Below are 22,122 nucleotides of genomic sequence, written 5' to 3' on the forward strand. Positions count from 1 at the left end.
CAGTAATAACCCAAACAAACATCCTTCCATGTCTCTTTTGCAGAAAAAAAAAAGGGACTAATATAGATCAATAAAACGCCCCCACAACACTTTTCTCCTAACATTATATTTAGTGTGTCACCATTTCACTTACTGTGAAGTTTTGTTTTTTTTCCCCCCTGAAATGTCAAACATTACCAGGCTGCAAAAATATTTATTGGCCTTCAGCTATAGCAATGAATACTATTTGAAATGCTTTGAAGCAACAACTGCATGATGTTTTTTTTTTTCTTTTTACCTCTGGTCTTATGCTGCCTCCATGTGGTCGTTAGAGGGAACTGTCACACAGCCTCGGTGCCTACAATAATACAAAAAAAAAAAATTAAAACAAAACAGCACAGAATTGAATTGAATGCATCGTTTCCATTCATGCTGGCTTCTGTATCTACTAAAATGAATCCTGTTATTTGCAATACTCTTGCATCAAGTCATTTGCACTACGATGTAAAACAAAGCATATTAAAGCATGAAGACTTTACCTGCCACAGCTGCTCACTGGGGAGATTAGATGGAGCTAATTACCTGAATAACTAAACAGATAAACAAATGCATTAAATGCACACTTGGGAAATGTGGACGTCTGCAAAGGGACGTCAAATTTGTTGACATTCAGCATGTGAACATTCGTGGCTGAAAATTAAGTTATTAAATATAGAATAAACGCTTTAAAGGCAAAATGCATTTTATTTGTAGATTATTTACAAAAAATATATATACATTGACGATAAATGCAAAAAAAAAAAAATACATATTTGCACTGTATATATACATAGTATATAGTAAAATAAGTGAAATGTATTGAACTACCAGTGAGGCATCTGAGCGGCTGATTACGACGGGCCAACAAGTCTTCATGATTTTGTCACACCAACGTTTCAGGCAGTGCGTCTCCATTGTTTGTCGACAGGATCTGCCAAATATGGCCGTTTGCTTTACCAGAGGCCCGTCCTGGTGCAGTTCTAGTGCTTGAGTGAGTCTGGGTTTGGCGCGCCAGACTGATGGAGGGCGTGGAATGAGAAACACGCATCTCACCGAGAGGTCGAAACAAACAATCTCCTCTCTCTGCACGGATTGGATCGACAGGGCGTCTGGTCCTGTCTGCCAGGTTGTCGGCGCTGATGGCTCCGGATTGGCTGACGGGTACCCGATGTAATGAAGGTAACGGTTGCCTGGGTCCCGTCTGGTCGCCGTGGCCGTCGCTGCCGCTGCTGCGAGCCGCGGGGGGGTGTGGCCTGCCTTCGGAAGCATCCAATGAGGTTTGCGTGGGGCTGACGGGCAGCTTGCTGTTACCTTGGCGACCGCTCAGCCCCTCCGACGATCCGAATGACTTCCATTCAGACAAGTCTCCGAGGGAGCCTGAGAGAAAACAGACGTTGGACGTTTGAAGGTTGCGTCTTCCTTGTACTTTGATGATTGCGAATGAAGTGCAGCCTTTTTTTTTTTTTTTCAAAAAGCAAATAACAGAAAAAGAAATAAAGTAACGCTTTTGTCAGTCCCGAGCTTTTTTTTTTTTTTTTGGTATTTGCTAAATTAGCTGCAGCGCACTGATCCAATGGAAACGTGCAGGCCCTGACGGTATTACCATTGATGTTAAGGTCAATAACATTCTTGCTGAAAAGTGGATGCCAGGTGTCCCAGAAGTGATCCTCCAAGGCCTCTTCTAAAGCACATAGACAAAAGAGAGAACAAGACTAATGAGTGTGCCTAAGTGAAAAATAAATACTCCTCGTGTACGTCTAATTATTCGACACGAGAGTATAATCATAGTTTACTTCACAGCATGTTGGGAGCAGAGTCATTTTAGATGAAGCACGACATTACTGACGCACTGCCATTAATCTTAGTTCTAAAAAATGCTGTCAGAGCCAAATGGGAGCTGCTTTTACAAACAGACTTTCATTCACAGCTTTCAATGGAAAAAATGTCTCACAGCAAAACACTTGAATTCAACTTTTACCTGCTGCTAAGGTCGTTGGCGAGTTTCTCGACGCGTGCTCATCGGCGGTTTCTGAGAGCGGCCGGTCGTCCTCCAGCAGCAGGAGTCGATCGGACAAGACGGGGGAGCTGTTGTCGTAGGGGGACGCCTCGCGGCTGGACATGGATTCATTGGAGGAGCACCTCTCCATCAGGGAGGACTCGTGCGGTGCGACCAGGCCTGAATCGCTAAACAAACAAATGAAAAAAAAAGATGAATGTGATATGTGATTGATGAGCTCATCGTGAGAGACAATTGAAGCCTGGTTGGCACTCACTAGTAATGCGTGTCCTTACGCCGGAGCAGGTAGTCCACAACATCGGGATCGGTTTCTAGGAGACTGAGCAGCACCTCGTTTTGCAACTCGGCAGGAACCTGAATGTGAACGCGCGATCGTTGTCATGTTACATCAAATTGTTCATCTGAGTGAGCAGGCTATTGGTCAAACTGATATACAACTGAGGTAGCATGTTTCACGTTTTCATTAAACTGGCACAAAAAAAAAAGCAGATATTTTTTTTTTAACTTGAAAAGATATAACATATTTGCCCATGATAAATATTCAACAATATTAATTTGAATTTCTTTTTTGAAATTTAACTTTTGATAGTGTAATGAAAAAACTAAGACCCAATCCAATCCTAATCCAATAATTACACTGTAGACATATCTCTATTAATAGCAGTATTTTATTTTGAAATGGCTTGGTCAGAACCATCAAAAGGCCCAAAATGCGTCACAATACCGCTTATGGGTTAGTAGCGTAGCAAAGATCTTTGAAAAAATATATACATATACTTTACTTATTTAGCCATTTTTGGCAGTCAAACATGAATATTTTGCCTATAATAAATGTGATATTTTCATTATTTTTCATGTACAATTAGTACCTTTCAAAACACATTTTGCAACTTGCTGTCGACTGAAAATTACATCACAGCTCAGCTTGTGAATGTCACATGACCAAACCTAGAAAACAGGTGAGCTGTGATTGGTTACCTGAGCCATTGTGATGTCATTTTCAGTCAACAGCAAGTTGGAAAAATGTGTTTTTAAAAGTACTAATTGTATGTGAAAAATAATGAAAATATCAAATTAATTATAGACAAAATATTCACTTTTTATTGCTATAATGGGCTAAATAAGTGAAGTATCCCTTTTAGGTATGCTTACAGGTGTGACATTCATTGATATTGCTAAAGCTTCTGACATGGTTGATTACTATCTCCTTTTCGGCAAATTATATTTTATTGATCTGTCTACCAACTCATTCTTCTTCTTCTCTTTTCATCATCTGAGTGTATTTCCTTTCAGGGTAGCCAATCAGACTTCAAGATTAATTAATAAAGGTGTACCACAAGGTTCATATTTAAGCCCTCTTCTATTCTCTATGTTAATTAATCATCTCCCAAAAGTCTGTCTCGAGTGTGATGCTTCTATATGCTGATGACATGGTAATATACTGTTGTAGTTTGCATATCCTTCAAATTATTATTATTTTTTTAACAGTTTGGCTTTTACCAAAACATGTGGAACCCCCCCAGCTATACTACTATTACTATGCTTTGTATTGGTCAGCAGCAACACTTGGATGTGCCATACAAGTATCTCAACAATCTAGTCACGTCGTATTCATAAAGTTAGCACGGTTTGCAATGGTTACATTAATAATTGAACATTATAATAAAGTATCAACTTCTAGGCTTCATTTCACTACGACAGAATTCAACTTTACACCACAGAAGAGCCACTAAGTCTTCACCGAGGTTCCACTTTGTTTATCAGTGACTATAAAAGTACACTTGTAAAAAGGTATAAAGTGAATGTTTACATTTGATTAGGCGCCTTGCGCTCCATTAAAAAAAATTCCACTGGCTCGATAGTAAACAGTTTACAGTGAGTGCAACTTACCAGAAACAGAGAGTCACATGAATTGATCATGGTTTGGAGCACGCCGATGATGGCGCTGCTCTCCTCGGCGCGGGCTAAACTCTGGACGGCGAACTCCTTGTCGGAGTTTTTTTGCTTGTGCAAGAGGTTGGGTCCCAGGATGGTGGCGAGATTTAATGAGGTCATCTTGTTGCCTGGTTTCTGAGCACATCAACGACAAGAGTTTACAGACCATTATTAAGGGTGATTACGGCAATTTTAAACATTACCGGGAGCCACGAATAATAATGTGTAATCAGTGGTTATTATCAATGACAAGGCAACTTGGACCTACTCTCTTAATAGGAAACGTTTTAAGCATCCGGAATGATTAATTCACCATGATCCTTAATTCACATCCACACATCCCTGTGACATCTTACACAGAGGTTAATTACAGACAATGTAACAACTCTGTACTGTTTCGCCACCATTCATTTCCTTCTAATCAGTCGCTGTGACATTGACCTTCTTTTGAGGCAAACTAGTCGAAGCACAGATTTCAAGTAAAGTGAGGATTAAATGTACACTCACTCTCCACTAGGTACAGCAGCACAATTAATTCAAGAAGGCATGCCTTCTTGTCGTCGTGATAAATCATCTCCACAAAATATTTCTCACCGTGACATATTGCAGTTTTACTGCACTGCAGTGACTACAATCTTTTTCAACTCGACAAGTGAGCTTTAGCTTTGCAGATTGCGTGTCTAGCCTGGAGGCAACTACAATGCCACATGGTGGCATCAGTCTTAATCAAGGCAGCTCCAACATGTTGCTTTTATTCCCAACAAGCAAATGAGAGGCGTAATATTTGGGCTGTGGCGTATATCGAAGTGGACAATAAACTTTGATTGTTTCAACTCAATTCAATTTGCGGTTCATCAAAGATGCACAGTTGAAATTAAGAAAGGAAAGTTATACAGTGCAAAACACTGACGTGGGAACTATTTGACTCCGACAGTGTCACTCATAACAGAGCACAACTATCTAAATTAAGTCATTTTAATTTTTTAATTTTAGAGGCAAATTCAGTTTGGGGTGTTATTTGGCTGAGTGATGGTTTCAAACCTGGAATTGTGTTTCAAAATTGAGCTTTTTAGGTCATGGAGTGAAATTCGGGTTTGAAGAGGTTTCAAAATTGTTTTTCAAGTCAGGTTTAGGGCACTGATCTGAATATGTGACTGGATAGTCGATAGGCCAAGATTTTTGATGCCGCGAGGCCGCCATATTGCTCCTCCCAAGAAACATCGATCATATACATTTACAGTATCGAAATTGGGGAACATTTGAGACAGTACAGCACGATTTGTGATGTTTTAAATTTGTCTACACCAAGAGAAAAATGAAACCAATGTTTGATTAAAAACAGCTGATCTTTTTTTAGGGCTACATAAATGTGAATGAAAGCTGGAGCGCCTCTTCACCTTGTGTCCCTCCTCATCCAGCACGTCATCAGCATGTGCAGCCACGGCGGACAGCAAGCAGAGGAGGCGATGCAGCGTGTCACAGTTGCAGGGAGGAAGCAAGAACATCAACAGCTGGATGGCCTTCTGTTGCTCTGCCCGCGCCAACACTGCGTTATCAGTTCAGGAAAACGCTTCAGCGACTGACGACTTGCTTTTTTTTTTTTTTCACGTCACGTTTATGTGTATGTGCCTCACGCGTCGTATTGACGAACGCGGCGTAGAGCTCTCTCGTCAGCAGGGGGTCGGGCATGTCGCGGAGAAATTCTTTCAGCAACGCCGCCACGTCGTGAACGCTATGTCGCTCGTCCAAACGTAGCTCCCATCCCTGATCCAGCTCTTCACGCATCTGGATGAAAAAGGAAAACAAACGACACGCATTGCTGAAGGTGTTGCTGCCATCATGTTACTGACTTCTTACCTGCCTCACCCTCTTCTTGGAACTCCCCACACGGAAAATTCCAACCGTCTGTAAACCTACGCAGAGATGATAGCAATCTCAGACATGATTTATCAGCATTCATGGGTAAAAAAAAAAAAAAAAAAAAGTCAGGAATACAATAATACAATAGGGGCCGAGCCCATTTGGTTCACGAGTACCGTGGTTTTCCAGGTGCTGGCAGCAGAGCTCCACCACCTTTGGCACTTGGGGGTACATGGGGTTCAGGCTCAGCTTTTTGTCGGGCCTCTTCTTCCTGTTTTTGCCCGCCGCCTCCACTGGCAGCGACAACTGGAGGGCTTCCAAGAGCTGCGACTGGTTATCGTCCAGGTCGGTGATGCAGTCCACCGACACGCCACCCTTTAAAAGGGGGATGACGAAAACCATGATTACTTTAGAAATAAAATAATAACTTACATAGCAGCATATTTTGCAGTTTGTTATCATTTTCTTTTCTAAGAAATCGGGGGCGCTGCCTGGAGACCCATCAGTCTTTCCACTACTGTCTCCCTCTATGGACGACATTATTTGTTCATTTTTCTTGGACAAGTTGAAACTGTGAAATGGATTTTGTTGCTCTCTATTTGTGACTCGTGCAATGAAAATAGATTCCATTTCTATTCAATTTGTACTCCACATAAAGTGTAGGATTAATTTTTATTTCTTCCTACTTCTTTGTTGTGAATATCTTCTTTCTATTTTTATTTAGGGCATTAATAAAGTTTATACAAATAAACTATATTACCATGTTTTAGTTCTTTTTTTTTTTTTTTTTTTAAATATCAGTACATTGTGATGATTAATCGGTTTCATCAAATTCTTTGTACTGTGAATGTTTATTAACACAGAAAATGCAATTACAGCTAGAGATGTAATGATAAGGGCAATATCGTGATATTAAAACTGCCACAGTATCGTCGTCGTCATGTGCACAATATTTAAAAGGAACACATCTGTTAAAAAAAAAAAAAAAGTCGATTTCCATTTTGTGCAGGTCTAGCACCCTCTAGTGGCTAGTTTATTAGTGCAATTAAATTTTATTAGGGATGTTTTGGCCTTCTATGTTTAAAATAGTGCAATTTAGTTTTCATTAGGGATGTTTTGGCCTTCTATGTTTAAAATCTATGCTAATTGTCAGATGAAGGTGAAGCTAATTTACTTGTGAAGCGATCAACGTGTGCTTGCATTAGCAAGTAAGTGCCTCAATAATTTTATTAGAGATTGTAGGTGGTTTATATGCATTGATGTTTTGTACAAAAGCACAATATTGTGCTTTTTTTAGTATGAGCTTTTTTTTTTTTTTTTTTTTACAATATTGTGATCTTTTTTAAATATCGCCAACCCCCCCACAATATTGTGATAATTATCGTATCATGACCTTCATATCGTGATAATATTACTTCTTTTGGAAAAAAAAAAAAAAATCAACTGGATGCACCCTATGAAAACAAAGAGTACTATTTGAGAACATACAGAACGAGTGCAAGGTTTGATCGTACCCTCCTGCGCGTCCTTGGCGCCGCGTCGGCCGCTCGAGCAAACGGCGACTTGTTGGGACTCTCCGAATTGGAGCTGAGGGACGAGTTGCTGCTCGACAGCTCTTTGTTGGCCCTCTTGAAGGTGGAGGTGAAGTGGAGGAAGGACAGCACCAGCTCGGTGGGGTCGCAGTGCTGCTCCTGCGGCGCGTCGTGGCGCCGCTTGTGCGTGCGGTCGTTGAAGATGACCTGCGCCAGCGGGATACTGAAGGCCTGCGGAGTCACTTCTGTGGGACAGACAGGGGCCCGCAAGTTATTTTTATTTTAAGTCATTTTTTTTGGGGTATCCTTTTAAAATTTTAATTTCCATTAAAAAAAAAAATATTTCATTTACTTTTTAGATGTAATTATCTCTTAACTATTATTATTATTATTATTATTAAATTGAATACTATTTTTTTTAATAGCGCAGATTTCTGTTTTCTGCGTAATCTCTTTGTTCCAAAGCAGAATTATACAAAAAAAAAAGTACCTTTTTTATTTACCTATTTTGTGGTGACCAAAAAAGGTGTTGCTTGATCCAGGAATGAAAACAATAAATAAATAAAAAAATTATGTTGCTTGATGCATCATTTTTGTTCATTTCTGAGTGAATGGTGCTTATCCTTCAGTGGCATATTTTACATTGCAAAGCGTATTATTAAACAAGTACGGACTGAGGGTGTCACGCATTGAATATTGAGAGTTTGAGTGCACTTAGTGCTTTTGTAAACAAAGAGTAAAAAAAAAAAAAAAAAAAGGAAGGAGGGGGCGTGGCTTTGTCAGAGGATGCGCGGCGATCAATGAGCTGCCATTTGAGAATGTTTTTGTTTATCTTACATGAACTTGAGTACATTTATAGAGATTCTTTTCAAGTGTAGAGGCCGGGTGGGCTCTTAAATGGAGGGTGGAGGAGGGGCTTAAGTAAATGACATTCCTCAGCGGGGAACATGCTTCAACATCATGATGCAATCACAAAAGCACCAGAAATAAGCACTGCAGTTGGGATGTAAGTGCACTTTGACTCAGCAATTTTGACACACAGGGAGACAAGTAGGAAAGTAGGAGTATATCTAGCTAATGATGTTCTATGGCGCTTCCTGGATGCATACGGACAATCAGTCTTCAATGAAGCTACTAACATCATTGTTTGTAATATGGAAGGAAGTTGGGAGTGCCTAGAAAAAAACAAAACAAAAAACGACGCAAGCACAGGGAGACGCCACAGCCGGGAACCACTCGTGCACTTCACTGCCAGTACAAATACAACGGGCTAATAATTGCTTTCCAGTATTAATATGTTCCATTTAGTACCTCTACCAGGGCTAGGTGGCTGTGACAAAGAAATAAGAGTGTATATTACTTTTTTTCAGGCTTATGTGTAAAACTCTGCTGTTAATAATCTCATACAGTAGCTGAGCGGTGGCGAGATGTTGCGCAACACTGCGACATAAGCCTTTAGCCAATTGGCGCCGATTCATGAGCGTGTAAGAATCAAGTGTCCAGGGTACAAAAGTTGAAGGGTGTACCCAGAAAAGTACTTCACACACATCACCTCTGTCTTTACTCTTCTCCTTCGAAAGTGAATCCAGCTTACGTCTCAGCGACTTCTTGTATTTGTGACCATCTAAAAAAGCAGACATATCAAAACAACACTTTTATTCTGCCTTCATTTATTGATCGTAAGAGTGACGCAAAAGAACGAGGCGCGTGTACATTTCGGAATGGTGACGTGGCAGCCCAGGTTTCGATCTCGAAGGAGTCGCCTGAAGGCAACGTCCTGCAGACGAACCCTCTCCAGCTGGGAGAGGCTTTGCAGTGGGACGGGCTTCAGACCCACGGAGCGTCCTGACACGCTGTTCCATGTGAAGTCTCCCTGAGGACACACACACACACACACACACACACACACATGGACATTAGAAGACATTAAAAGGAAGTGAAATTAATTTCCCCAAGACGCAATTATACAATTTGTACGGGGATAATTTTAGCTTAACTGGATCGAGGCGTAGTCGAGTGGCGTGACAGCACTTTGTTCTCCAAGAGGCGATGTGTTGCAGGGGGGCTGAGCCTTTACTAATGATCTTAATTAATCCACTAGCGCAATATGATTGTTGAATATGGACCAAAGTATTGTGATACCGAGCCATTACAAGTCGGTGGCCTGATCTCATGCATATGAATGACACCAAACGTACATTGAAAGCAACGCAAACAAAAATGTGAAGGCAAATAAATTGACTATTTTTCAATGGCCTGATCTCACCCAAATAGCTTTTGACTTACTGAAAAGAAAAGTGAAGTCAGGAAGAGCCACGAACAAGCAGCAAGCGAACAGTGAAAGGTGGCTGCAGTAAAAGCCTGTGGCAAAGCATCTCCAGGGAGGAAGCGGAATTAGATGTTCATGAACTTCAGGAAGTACTTGAGCGCAATTACTATTAAGAATAACCATCTTTGAACAAACCTTTTTTTCAGCCCCTGGAAATGAAGGTAAAAGTAGTTGCAGATACAAAATTGCAGCCAATAATAAAGGTCAATTTTTTGCTGAAGTTACAAGGAGACAAATAAAAATATAGTTTTTAAATCTCTGGTATACAAATAGTAGGTTCTCTCTTGAGTGACTGCTCACCTATCAAGAGTGAAATTAAACAACCAAGTAAATGATATCTTCTAGGGGTGTGAATTGCCTAGTACCTGACGATTCGATTCGTATCACGATTCACAGGTCACGATTCGATTCGATACCGATTAATCCCGATACGAATGGTCACGATTTGATACCGATTAATCCCGATACGAATTTATAAGTCGATTGTTGCGATTTTTTTCCATTCAAATTTAGAAAATACTATCAGTAAATTTGTACATGTACACTGTAAGATTTGTATGAATATATTTATCTAAAACTTGAGGCTTATAACCGTGAGCCACTGTACACAAACAGTTTGCAATCTGTTTCACATTTGAACAGCATTAAAATAAAAATATTAAGGCTTAATGTGCCGTTCATATAACATTCTTCCATGCTCAAGGTGTGAATCCTAAAAAAAATAAAAAAAATAAAAAAATAAAAAATAAAAAAAATCGATTCTGCCGATTATTGAATCGATTCGAGAATCACGCGATGTAGTATCGCGATATATCGCCGAATCGATTTTTTTTAACACCCCTAATATCTTCTATTTCTGAAAAACTGTCTGTAAGCGAACCATTTTGTATGTAGGGGGGGGGCATAAAAATGAATATAAAAACTATAATTAAAAAATAAATACAAAAAAGTATATATACTGTAAATGGAAATTAAATAACAATAAATAAATAAAGAAATTCAATAATTACAAAAATAAAAAAATACTAAAAAAAATGAATACAAATGTAAAAATAATTGTGCAATTCAACCTAAGATACACTTATGACCAGCCCATCATTTGAATAATATTTCTTGCGTATTTCATGCTGACATCGTCAGAGCAGAGTGTTTATTTATTGATTAGTATCAAATTGTATTTATATATTTATTTTTGTATTTATTTCCACATATATTTATATTTTTTAAATCAGGTTTTTATTTTTGGATTCATTTTTACTATTACTATATATATATATATATATATATATATATATATATATATATATATATATATATATATATATATATATATATATATATATATACACAAACACACACACACACATTATTGTTTTTATTTCCATTTCTATATATTTTTTTGTATTTAATTTTTGAGTTTTATTTTCACATTCATTTTATTTTCACTTTTCTTTATTTATTAATTTTTCATTTTGGCAATTTTGGTCCTCCATGTCACTGCACTTCCGTCCCAGTGTTGTGTACAGTAAAACTGCTGCTAATTTACATTATGACTGCCACGTTTATCACCAAGTTCATCTTCCTGTCATTGTCAAATAAATACATATATAGATAGATCGGGTGATTTTGTACATGCGGGACTCATTGCAGCCTGGGCGAGGAGGGGTGCTGCTTGAACGTCTGTAGATGGAGTCTCAAAGTCTCCAGAAATGTTCAACAATGCCACAAAAAAAGCGCAAACATTTTGACGGAAAATCCCCACACCTAAAAAGCCAAACGCGGTGATTTGGCGCGAACGACAGCTTCAATAATCCGCTGAGCAATCCTCAAACTTGTTGAGCATCGCCGTGCCGCAGATTACGGTTGCCTTGATCCATCCGGCGCAAGTCAAGATAATCATATGAGCCGTGTTCCAAAGAGGCTTAGCCGCTCATTATCAGGATCAGGCTTACATTAAAGTGGCTCGCTTCCATTAAATGAGAATTAGGTTCATGCTACTGTAGCAGGGATCCACAACACAACCTGCTGGGAACGTTTTTAATCAGACAGTTGCCAAAGGTTCTACGACAACCACAACAATACACATTCAGTGAACCACCGCTTGTTGCAGTGAATACGTTCCAGAGCCACACAACAATTTTTCACAACATAGAGCGAGACACACATTTGTCCAGATTTAAACCAATTTACCAAGTTTTTTTTTAACGCTTTTTCTGCATATGTACTCAATCTATTTAATCTGTTCAATAAATGGGTGAAAAATGCCTTGGAAAATGTGGCTCTCCTTTCCCACATGTGAGGGCATTACGGTTGGTATACTGCATAAACTAGTGCCCGACCAATATAGATTTTAGAGGCCGATGTTGTTTCCGATATTGTCAGAATAAAATTTTGATAACTAGGCCGACTATCAAAAAATAAATACATAAAAAATAGATAATGAATAATAACTTATTTTTAGTCCCTTAATACTTACACCAAGAGATGTGAACTGCACAGAGAACATTTGACTGTTTTACAATACTTTATACTTAACATTATAAAAGGCAGAAAAATCTGCAAAATTGGCTAATTTTTTTTGTGCCTTTTTGGGGGGTGGTCCTTATCTTTTTCTTATATTGTAATGTAATGTGTAAAAAATAAATAAAATAAAAAGAAATAAAATAAGTAAATAAGTAAATTAATTAATTAATTAATTTAAAAAAAAAAAAAAGAATAAAAACCCATTACAAAAACATTGCTTGAAATATGTGCGATGTATGGTGACACTACATTGTTGAACGAAAACTTCTTGGAACAAAAATTCTGATGTTGGATCTCGGGAGATTTTGCAAGTGTGTCTACTTTTTGTGACTCAATTTGACATCACACTACACGCCTGGAAGCGCCCGTGATGCAAGAGCAGGAAAGTTTCCTACTGGTGTTGCCACCAGCACGTCTACCGTTATTATTCAAGGTCAATCATGTCTGAAGTGTTGGTTACAGATTTGACTTCTCGTTGAACTCCTACTTTTCAATCTTGTACTCGACATTCGCACCTTTCTAATTACAAAAAAAAAACGTAATGAGGAACGTTAGGTATTGATTCATATAATATGGGAGCCTTTGCTAGGATTAAAACTGCTCATAAAAAAAAAAAGTACAGGTAAGCAGGTGAAAGTGTTGGTTTGGCTGAGTGAATTTTTGCAATCCATAGCATGCACTCCGACAAGAACAAGGCAGTTGATACATCCGTCCATCCATTCATTCATTCATTTTCAATGCCACTTATCTCGTTCAGGGTCAGGGTGCATGTAGACAAACAACCATTCACACTCATATTCACGCCATCCCTGAGGCGGAACTGAACCCGCGATGCCACGAAGTCAAGCACAAAGTCATGCGAGTGCACCGCCACGCAGTCAAGGGACGCAGATACAAACATGAAAGACAAAATGAGACGTCTTCTTGGAATCAGTCAGTTATCGTCTGGTGCTACATCGAATCTTGTCATTAAAACATAAGTCAAAAAGCTCAACTCAATATTCCAGTAGCCTATAGAGGAATTTCACAGCTCAAAAATGTCGTTACGTGTTCACATAAGAAAAATGCTTGAGGAAGTGGCTACCATTTATTGAGGTCGTAGTATTCTAGCAGAGTACTTTATTTTTCATGATGTGATTTTGAAGCCTCATTTTATTTATTTAAGGGTATTTTTAATCACTTCAACTTTGCACAGATGGTAACAACACTCTGTGGTGTGAATATTTATGTTCATTTTTCAGGGACGTTAAGGCTAGTTGATTTTTTTTCTTTTCTTTGGAGAATGTCCTTTGCAAAATAAGATAGTCATGAGTGCTTGACTCTTTCCAACCTCCATGATAAGTTTAAACACATTTATCTATGTATTGGATAGGACAGCATTTGTATTCCAGTGACCAAACAGCTGCTGGCCTTTTCCTTGCCTAGAGGAGCCTTAACCCCAATTAAAAAGGCTTTGTTGAGATGCAAAGCTCGTGTTGGCCTTCCCTCCCTTTGAACACAAAGACAGGAAAGCTTGGAGGTAGTTCGTACAATATGGACAGATCGAAACATGCGATAATAGGGAAGAAACACACTTAGCTACATGCAGAAAGGTGGTGAGTGGTCCCCAGTGCTCAGGAAGCCATTCAATGGCGCTTGACTTTGATTTCCCTTTCCCTGCATACAAATCTCATTTTGGGGAGGTTTTAACTCTTTCAACAAAATACTATTCATTTAAATACGTGTGCTTTTTAAAATAAAATAAACAATATCAATTTGCTTTTAAAAATAATAATAACATGCAAGCTCAAAAACACAAAGTCCTTACAGTATTGTTATTCTTAAGAAAAACAACGAAATATAATTAATGGTGATAATTTAATAACCAACAACAAACACAATACAATGGACAGAACCGATCTTTAGAAGCGCACATTATTGAGAAACAAAGATAGTAACTTACTTGAGTAACGCTTCGCTTCAAACGAGGTTCATCCATTTCGAAAACTCAAACCTGCTGCGTTTCGACTAAACATTCCGAAACCACTTGACCCCGAACTAAAATAAGTAGCGGAGTCGACATGTTCTCAGCCATGATCCAAACTCTTGACAGGAGAAGAAACTGCGGTACGTTCACTGACCAGTTTGAGAGCTCCCAAACGGGAGTACTTCATCAAAAGACCGATGATGATGATGATAATAATAGCCTAAATGAGACGGAGTAAATATAGTTATTTTATTATATAGATTAAGTTTTACTTTACGTTATGTTTGTATTTACGCCTTTTCGTCGTTTGGATGAATTATTCACCATGTACGTTTAACTGTACTTCGGATTGACGGGGCTAAAAAACGCATCAATTCCCATGATCCTCCGCTATACTGTTGCTATGGTGAAGACCCAAGCGGAGACAAAAATACCCGGAAGCAGTTTGAGAAGCTGATTGGCCAGCACATTTGCGAGCGTTTTATAAATATATATATATATATATATATATATATATATATATATATATATATATATATATATATATATATATATATATATATATATATATATATACACACACACACACACACACACACACACACACAGCAGGGTTTTATGGATTTTTTTTGTAGTAGTGATAATTTTTTTGTCCTCCACTGTGTGCCGTATGGGGCTAATACAATACCTGTATAACCCTCAGAAGGGGAACCGTTTGATCCTACTCAGAGAGCAAACTGAAAGAGTACAGTGAAATCCTCATAAATCCATGACAGGTAATACGCCTCCCTACCCAGTGCCAGGTTAACCGTATTATTCCCTCACTTTCAAAGCAGACGCTGTGATCTGGATGCGGTTCCCCGCTGTCGCTTCAACAGCCTGCGACTTGACACGCCGCAGATAATAAGCTCTTGGGAACAAACGTTGAGATTTGAATGAACTGATTCTGACCTCTGTGCTTACACGCATCCGTCCACCCGGCAGCTCCTCCGACTCAGGAGTAGTTGCCATAGCGATGCATTGGTAAGTCAGTGGCTTAATTCCATGCCAGGCAAAAAATAATAATAAAAAATAGGGGCACTGTACTGTGGGAAGAAATATGGGCCTGCAGGAAAGTGAAGCCACGGATCAAGACATGCTGGCCCACAATGGAAAACTGAGTTTGCTCATGGAAACCAGATGACTCGTCTTTGTTCTAACGTTAGCACAGGCTACTGAACCCCCCCAGCTAGTGAGCACCAGACCATTTATTATTACACACGTGCAATGCATTTCTGTGACACTCGGCCTATAATGAATTCCTCCTTTTAAGTCATATAGCAAACATGACAGTGGCATGACAGATCACGTGGTATAAATTCAGCCCGGCGTTATTCTTTTCAAGTTCAACAGCGATGTCCAACTTGCTTGAACAAATTTCCCATAGAAATGAAATGTTTCTGTCCCACATTTGGTTATCGAAACGGTACGGGCAGTCTTTTAAGTAACATAACTTCATTTTCCATCCATTTTCTAGAGCGCTCGTCCTCACTAAGGTCATGGGTGAGCTGGAGCCTCTCCCAGCTGACTTGGGCCGAGAGGTGGGTAAAACTCCAGGCTGGTCGCCAGCCACTCGCGGGGCACATCAAAACAAACAAGTGTGCACACTCACATTCGCACCAACTTCAGTGAACCTTGCAGGGCTGTTTTTAAAAACGTGGGAGGAAGTTGGAGTACCTGCAATAAATTAAATACGCGCAAGCACTGCTAGCTGAGATTCCAACCCAGAACCTCAGAATAGTGTGGCAGACATGCTAAACACTTGTGTACCGTGCTGCTTGCTTGGCACACAATTGTTTAAAAGCAGCAGCAAAACAACAACATCACAATTTTTTTTCCAGACCGATACCGATACTCAGACCCTCAGTACTCACCGATACCGATACCAACTGCCGATACCAGTAGTACATTTTGTCAAATAAAAAAAAAAATCACTAAAAGATATTTTTAAACAAATATATTTCCTTTAATTTTGACAAAAAAAACAAAAAAAAAACAAATAAAAAACAGCACAGTCACTCTTCAATCGTCTTAACGATCAAAATAAAACACAAAAATGCTCTTTTAGTTTAAGATTGACAATTTTGAAGTATTTCCAAACCGGTGAAGTTTTGGTGAAAAACTGCTGCACGCTAGCGCCACTTACAGGCAAGGAGGACTCACTTCACGTCTTCCCCCTCTGCCGTCGCTCGCTTGTACTCGTCTGCGTCACGAGTACTCGAGTACTTGAAAAAAGGCTGGTATCGGCCCGATACCGATACCTGGTATCGGTACTCGCCCATCCCTAATCACAATGATTTCTATTTTTTTTCCCCTTCAATTTCCACCCTGAGGCTTGTCGTTCTTTTTAGGAATGAGTGTGGCAAAAAGCCAAAGAAAAAGGAAACTGTCTCACGGGGGTGTCACCTGTCACGTTTCTCTTTTGGAGTGATCATTGTGAGGTAGTCCCGAAAAGCTAAAGAAAAAGCCATGTGGAGTGTGTGGCATTTGCATGTTCTTCCATATTTACGCAGTTTTCTCCAGGTTCCTCATTCCAAAAATGTGCATGTTAGATTTGTTGACGTTGTTTGCCCTGCAATTGGCTCGCAACCAGTCCAGGTTGTCTTGCCCCAAATCAGCTAACAGAGATATAGAAAACGGGTGAAAAGAAAAACGATTGTGGACATCTATAAGCTGTTTTTCTGCGGTATTAATCCGTTTCATTAGCATTACATAAGCGCTCCCACTCCGTCCTCTCTTGCTGACGATTATAAGATGGTCCAGATATCTGGTTTTCATTACAAGCCTATTTATAATGTCAAGGTTCCATTGCACAAAATAAACAGTGTTACCATGAGGACTGGCTGTGCAGAACAAACAGTCTTAAATTATACGCGCGTTACTGCCGCCGCAGATTTAGCTCTAATGAAAAGAGGCGCTTGTGGCCATCGCGCTGGATCATAAATCAAAGTACGTTTTTTTTTTTTTTTTGTTTTTTCCATTTTCATTGTGGTGGAAAAAAAATTAGAGGGTAAGAAAAAAAGCAATGTATTTTTTTTTGATAGTACAATACAATCGGTGCCAATTAAAGTACAGCACTTCCTTCCCTTTTGTTTTTGCATGTGTAAATAAACAAAAAGGCTTTTTTTTTTTCCTTTTTTTTGTGTCCGAAATTGTTGTGACATGAGAAAGCCGTTTTGAGTTGCACCCAGCTAAATAGTTGCAAAATGTGTCAGTGTGTTCCCATAGTGTCACACCCATTTTTTGACAAAAAAATAAAAAAATAAAACTCACACACATGGTTTGAATCCCGCGTCTGCTGACGTAAACTCGGGCCGCTCTGTTGTGAAAATGCTGCGATGTTGAAATGCCTTCACTTGGGAAAGATTTCCACTGTTTTTCAAAATGGTTATATGATATTCGTTCACTACAACTGATAGTTAATATTAGTTGCAGACCGAGTATGCTTTCTTTTACATGCCCCCAGCTCACCTGACAATTTAGTGAGAGAAATTAGGCTCGACCTTAGACCAGCTAAAAGCCGGTCTAAATTGGGGCGCAGGTGGTGTAATGCAATGTTGGTGAATTTGATTGAGGTGCAGACAGATGCTGATGTGTGGTGGATGTCATTGTGTTTCATTCATAAATATGACAACAGCATGCATCAAAACCTCGGAATAATTGTATGAATTAATTAATTGAGCTCGTTATTATAACTGTCATCTTTTTTAGTCTAAACATGACATTCTGATTAACTCATTCACTCCCAGCTGTTTTACTGCATTTTGACTGATTTTGCAAGGCCCACAGAATATTGTGTTCTATTTGTTATAAAAACATGGAACCTACCAAAAGAAGTAAAAAAAAAAAAAAAAAAAAAGTATATTTTTATGTTTCCATTTTGCAGCAATTAGCATTGGAATATAGCTAAGTTTAATCGTTATTCACAAATCTGTTTAAAACAGTGGAGGGAAAAAAAAAAGAGTTTTTGTAAAATGGCCCTGGTTGATCTCTTATACTCTGCTGCCACCTGCTGGCCGTTTTTGTAATAACTACCTTAGATTCAAGCGTTCTCTTCAGTTCAGAGGCTGCATCAAAGCCTTCTGTATGCTCTAGCATAAAACAAAACAAAAAAACGTATAAATACGTCTTTGGGAGCGATTGAGTCAATATTATGTTTCTGGAATATTAATTAAGCAGCTGAATCCACCCGTTTTTGTTTTTTTGTTTTTTAACTCCATTTTAGGGGAATGAGGGTGGCCATTTTGCCACTTGCTGTTGATTGAAAATGACATCACAGGGCAAAAAAAATAAATAAATAAGTCGCTGTGTTCATTTTCATAATGGCACAAATATATATTTCTAAATGTGCTTAACACAAAAAATAATAGGTCTCCTAGCTTCTATGAATTCATGTAAAGTTGCCAGTCCACTGCGGAGTTAAAACTGATGGCGCTGAACATTCTTGCTGCTGCACATTAAATTATGTATTATCAATATTCATACATTCATACTTTTATGTCATTCTCAACTTTAATTAGTTTTCAGGGTGGTTCTGTTAGTTTTTGTATTAGTTTTAATTCTTTAATAAATGCTTAGTTTTAGTTTAGTTAGTTTCAGTATTAGTTTTAGATTTTTTTTAATGTGTATTACTTGTGCACAATATTTAAAAAACATGATGGGCGTGACGTCATTATTCCGGTTTATATCAAAATAAATCTAATAAAAATCACAATTAAAATCCCAAAAGGCTCATGCACGAAATTAATTCCCAAAGACTAAAACGAAGGACATTTTTGCCATAATTATAGTTAGTTTTATTTGAATTAGTTTTGTAAACATAAAATGTAGTTTCAGTTAGTTTCCTTTTTTTTTTTATCAAAAGCATCTTCGTTTTTATTTTATTTTGTTAATGAAATAGTTTTTTGAATTTAGGTTTTTTTTTTGTTTTTGTTTTAGTGAACTAAAATAACCTTTAATAGCACCTGTGTTTTTCGACACCTTCCCTTCTTACTTTGACCGTCTCCAAACATTTTTTGTTTTGTTTATTTTATTTGAACTGAGTCAAATTAATAATTAGAGTTAGTTTTAGTTAGTTTTGTAAACATAAAATGTAGTTTCAGTTAGTTTTTTTTTTTTTTTTTTTTAAAGCATTTTTGTTTTTATTTTATTTCGGTAACATTATTGTTTTTTGAATTTTAGTTTTTTCATTAGTTTTAGTGAACTTAAATAACCTTTCATGGCACCTGTTTTTCGACACCCTCCCTTTCTTACTTTGACCATCTCCAAACATTTTTTGTTTTGTTTTGTTTATTTGAACTGAGTCAAATGCCATTTTTTAGCATATCTCGCGGGCCACTAAAAAAATAGATGACGGGCCGCAAATGGCCCCCGGGCCGTAGTTTGGACACCCCTGATTTATATTCATGTAGTTTACTATTCATATGTCAAGTCGCTATACACTACTGCTGCTCTCATTCACGTTGCCTAGTAAATACATAAGTACAAGTATTGGACTTCATTTGTAATACTTTTGTGCGACTATTGTCCACCTTGCTGCTGTAATATCATACTAATATGTTCAATTATCCAATAAAGCCCTCATTGTATTATATTCGCCCTCTGTTAAGATTAATAGAAGCCGAGTTTGTACTCCCTGAGGGACTTCCCATCACGTGGAATTTCTAATCAGTCACTTTTTCAACCTGTTTTCCATGAATGCAACGTGAACAGAAAGACAATATCACAAAGAAGTTCAAATGATATCTTGAGCGAGTTGTCTGACCTGGTAGGACGTGTTCTCCGCTCCGTAGTGCCTCATCAGCGCCGGGTCCAGGCTCCTGGTCTGCCTGAGTCCCCGTTTGGAGATGGTCCTGGGACTGAGGGAGCAGGAGAAAACGCTGCTCAGGAGTCCCTGAGCGGACATGTCGGTCTCAAAAGGTCACCAAAGACGCGGGCTTCATCCCGTGGCCGAACGAGTCCGAACGGAACCCGGAGTGACGCTCTGCAACTCGTCACCCTGCGTGGGATTACGAAAGAGTCCCCCTCCTCTTGCACACGCACACACCCTCAGAGTCTGACTCAGGACCTGAGGCGGAACCCCCCCCCCCCCCTTCTAAAGATCTGCAGATAAACAAAGCTCATCCATCATTTCATTCCAGTTATTTTCCCTGACAAAGTGCAATGACAAATTGCAATAGCTGGCACCAACAACGACACAACTGTTCCGAAATGTTCCTTCGCTGGACGTGTATTGACCGCTTGTCCATATACAGTCGCGGTTCTCAAAGTCTTGACACCAAGTACCACCTAATACATCCAGTTTTTTATTGTAAGCCAGGGCTGTCCAAACTGTTTTTCATTTGAGGGCCACATACAGGAAATCAGAAGGACGCAAGGGCCACATCATGTTATGAAGAGAAATTGTGTTTAGTCCGAAAAATTGTGCAAATCATTTATTTGTGCTTTTGCATATTTAGAAAAATGCTACAGTATATAAAACAATCTATTTGTAAGATGGCAGCAGGGTTATTATAGTTTTGAAATTTTTCATTTTATTTCGTTTTTATTAGTTTTCAGGGTGGCTCTGTTAGTTTTTATTGGTTTAGTTCTGTAAAGAAAAAATGCTTATTTTTAGTTTAGTTTGTTAGTTTCAGTATTAGTATATATATATATATTTTTTTTTTTTTGTTTTTGTTTTTTTAAATGTGTATTACTTGTGCGCAATATTTAAAAAAAAAAACACCATGAGAGCGACGTCATCGTTTGGTGCTTTTCTATTTTCTGCTGCGAGATGATGTCACTCTTATGTGACATACTCTCAAGCGTCATTATTCCGGTTGATATCAAAATAAATCTACTCCAAATCACATTTAAAATCGCCCCCAAAGGCTCATGCATTAAATTAATTACCAAAGACTAAAACGAAGGACATGTTTGCTATAATTATAGTTAGTTTGTAGTTAATTTTGTAAACATAAAATGTAGTTTCAGTTTTGTTTTTGTTTTTTTGTTTTTTGCTTTTTTTAAAAAGCATTTTCATGTTTATTTTATTTCGGTAACAATATTGTTTTTTGAATTTTTAATTTAAGTTTTTTTCATTAGTTTTAGTGAACTAAAATAACCTTTTAATGGCTCCTGTTTTTTGATACCCTCCCTTCTTACTTTGACCATCTTCAAACATTTTTGTTTATTTTATTTGAACTGAGTCAAATGCCATTCTTAGCATATGTCGCGGGCCACTGAAAAATGGACGGCGGGCCGCAAATGGCCCCAGGGGTCATAGTTTGGAAACCCCTGTTGTAAGCTAATGTAACATTATACATAATTCAGATATTAATAGTGCACTTAAGTATGGCGAGTTTTGTGGCTTTTTTTTTTTTTTTTTTTTTTTTTTAACTCCAAAAGCTGGACCGTCGCCATGTTGACTGACATCATGCAAGAGCTCAACTGGGTTCAGCAAGAGGAGCGTCAAACTTCTTTCCAGCAAAGCACAAGCTTTGACAACTTGACAGCTTTGGTGAAGAACATGAGAAAAGACATCATTATCAAAATGTCTTTGCATTTTTAAATGATTGGCGTCTTTTTACACTTGTGTAACAAGTAATGAGGATACAGTGTCTTCTTTTATTTTTACGATTAAGTGCTAGCAATTTCAGGTCGACTATGCAGTCCCACCCCAGCCAACATATCCTTCATTATTAGCTTAAAAACGTGCCTATTTGCTGTTTTTGCGGTCTCTAAAATGCCACAAGATGGCGCCAAAATCGCTATGTTGAAGCCACGCTATAATTCTGAGACAATTCTAACGAATGGTTACTAGTGGTTCTGTACTTCATCAGGCCTCGATTTGCCTTGAGTGTTATTAGCCACTCAGTATGACAAGAATGTGAGACAGACTGGTACACATTCCCATCTCTCTTTG

The 22,122-nt window shown here is 38.4% G+C and overlaps 1 protein-coding gene and 1 long non-coding RNA gene across 3 annotated transcripts; both read right to left on the reverse strand.

The window, feature by feature from the left end:
- Nucleotides 1-703: 703 nt before the first annotated feature.
- On the reverse strand, nt 704-20,223 carry LOC144030605 (rho GTPase-activating protein 6). 2 transcript variants are annotated; one of them, XM_077537048.1, is made up of 14 exons: nt 19,984-20,223; nt 9,076-9,235; nt 8,915-8,986; nt 7,345-7,607; nt 6,007-6,205; nt 5,828-5,883; nt 5,605-5,755; nt 5,368-5,516; nt 3,926-4,105; nt 2,292-2,389; nt 1,997-2,202; nt 1,622-1,699; nt 1,330-1,395; nt 704-1,275 (listed from the first exon to the last, which is right to left on the reverse strand). In XM_077537048.1, exons 1-14 carry the CDS (start codon nt 20,122-20,124, stop codon nt 902-904), a joined length of 2,193 nt encoding a protein of 730 aa, XP_077393174.1. In that variant the 5' UTR covers nt 20,125-20,223; the 3' UTR covers nt 704-901. The 2 variants fall into 2 exon arrangements, with proteins under 2 accessions (XP_077393174.1, XP_077393173.1); XM_077537047.1 differs by having other exon boundaries at nt 704-1,395; nt 19,984-20,221.
- On the reverse strand, nt 13,461-14,640 carry LOC144030612 (uncharacterized). The gene is made up of 3 exons (XR_013287301.1): nt 14,157-14,640; nt 13,789-13,870; nt 13,461-13,703 (listed from the first exon to the last, which is right to left on the reverse strand). It is a non-coding gene; the product is annotated as an uncharacterized LOC144030612 (long non-coding RNA).
- Nucleotides 20,224-22,122: the final 1,899 nt, after the last annotated feature.

This window comes from Festucalex cinctus, chromosome 11 (assembly GCF_051991245.1).
Source record: "Festucalex cinctus isolate MCC-2025b chromosome 11, RoL_Fcin_1.0, whole genome shotgun sequence".
In the NCBI taxonomy this organism is placed as follows: Eukaryota; Metazoa; Chordata; class Actinopteri; order Syngnathiformes; family Syngnathidae; genus Festucalex; species Festucalex cinctus.

What these genes read in the sequence shown, in the direction of transcription:
- LOC144030605 (XM_077537047.1), bottom strand. Translation starts at nt 20,124, where the DNA reads ATGTCCGCTCAGGGACTCCTGAGCAGCGTTTTCTCCTGCTCCCTCAGT. An exon ending in CGCCAAGGACGCGCAGGAGG is followed by an intron (nt 6,206 to 7,344) that starts GTACGATCAAAC and finishes CCCCTTTTAAAG; the next exon opens with GGTGGCGTGTCGGTGGACTG. An exon ending in CCAGCACCTGGAAAACCACG is followed by an intron (nt 5,884 to 6,006) that starts GTACTCGTGAAC and finishes ATCTCTGCGTAG; the next exon opens with GTTTACAGACGGTTGGAATT.